The 1,296-nt window shown below is 38.4% G+C and overlaps 1 protein-coding gene across 1 annotated transcript in view; it reads left to right on the top strand.

The window, feature by feature from the left end:
* The first annotated feature begins 387 nt into the window (after positions 1-387).
* The window catches only part of LOC106882930 (sodium/potassium-transporting ATPase subunit beta), a 37,396-nt gene continuing 36,487 nt past the window's right edge, over positions 388-1,296 (top strand). The window contains exon 1 of the mRNA XM_014933773.2: positions 388-816. Within this exon, the coding sequence (XP_014789259.1) occupies positions 684-816 (133 nt within the window). The 5' untranslated portion in view covers positions 388-683. The remainder of the gene's footprint in view (positions 817-1,296) is intronic.

Genomic DNA, 1,296 nt, shown 5'->3' with positions numbered 1-1,296 from the left:
CCCCCAGCGTGGCACTTTGAGCAAGTGTTTTCTACTATAGCCCTGGGCCGACTAAAATCTTGTGAAGGGATTTGGTAGACAGAAACTCAAAGAAGTCCAACATATGTGTAGATGTGTGTGCCTCTTTGCGTTTGTCCCCCCTCACCACCACCACCACCACTACCGCCTCTTGACAACCAGTGTTGGTTTATTTACATCTCTGTAACTTAACAATTCGGCAAAACAGACAGATAGATCAAGTAGCAGGATTAGAAATAGATACTGGGTTCGATTTGTTCGATTAAACCCTTTAGGGAAGTGTTCCAGCATGGCCGCAGTCTAATGACTGAAACGAGTAAAAAGAATAAATAAAAGATACAGAATATTAACTCAGTTTAACTTTAACGGTTACTCACATAAAACGAAGTTTCATTTGGAAAATAGATGTTTTTGAGCTCAGTTTTGTACCGGTTGTGAAAGACAGTCAATACGTAAAGATACAACATTGCCATAAATTGTATTTCATCCTGGTTTTGTAAATACCTTTTAAGAAAATTTAATCGAGAAGTTGGGTGACGGGGTAAGGTGAGTATTGTTAGAGCTGACGTTACGTCATTAGAATCCAGTGGAATCTCTGACCAGAATCAGACAATAACCATAGTCTTTCCGACTCTTGTTGAAGTGACATTTGCAGAAACACAAGCATGACGGAACCTAGTAATGCTGGGAGTAAACCTGAAACTAATTTTGTTAAGCCTAAATGGCAGAAAAGAATGAAGCTGTTTATTTATAACCCGGAGAATAACACGATTATGGGGCGGACTTGCTGTAATTGGGGTGAGTCGACCGTTGCTAAAACATTAACTCTATATAACAGTTGCTCTACATTTATAGTTAACTTGTACAGTACAGAGTCCTTTTCGGATTTCTGGTTTCCTTGGTCTTTATTTCAAGAATTTTCACACGCACACACATACATGAGACATCACATGGCTGCTTTTCTCAGTTTCATGTAAAATGAAAAGGAAACAAATCACAAGGGGATACTGTGTATGTGTGTCGAAGAGTAAGTGAATGGTGATCGAGATGGTCTTTTAGAATAATCATGCACAGAAGGAAAACTTGCACTACTTCAGAACCTCCGACTTAGAATAAAGTATCGAAAAGATGATAGAATCATGCACGAAAAACATTTGTGAATATTCTGGTACTCAAACAGAAATGCCGTGTATGTGTGTGTGTATATATATTGCCAACGCACGAAACTCACGTACCTTTAGCCACTCTGTTACTTCTGCTAAATATTAATATATATAT

This window comes from Octopus bimaculoides, chromosome 2 (genome assembly GCF_001194135.2).
Source record: "Octopus bimaculoides isolate UCB-OBI-ISO-001 chromosome 2, ASM119413v2, whole genome shotgun sequence".
In the NCBI taxonomy this organism is placed as follows: domain Eukaryota; kingdom Metazoa; phylum Mollusca; class Cephalopoda; order Octopoda; family Octopodidae; genus Octopus; species Octopus bimaculoides.
The sequence above is the reverse complement of the archived record's forward strand: the minus strand, read 5'-3'. Positions and strand labels throughout refer to the sequence as shown.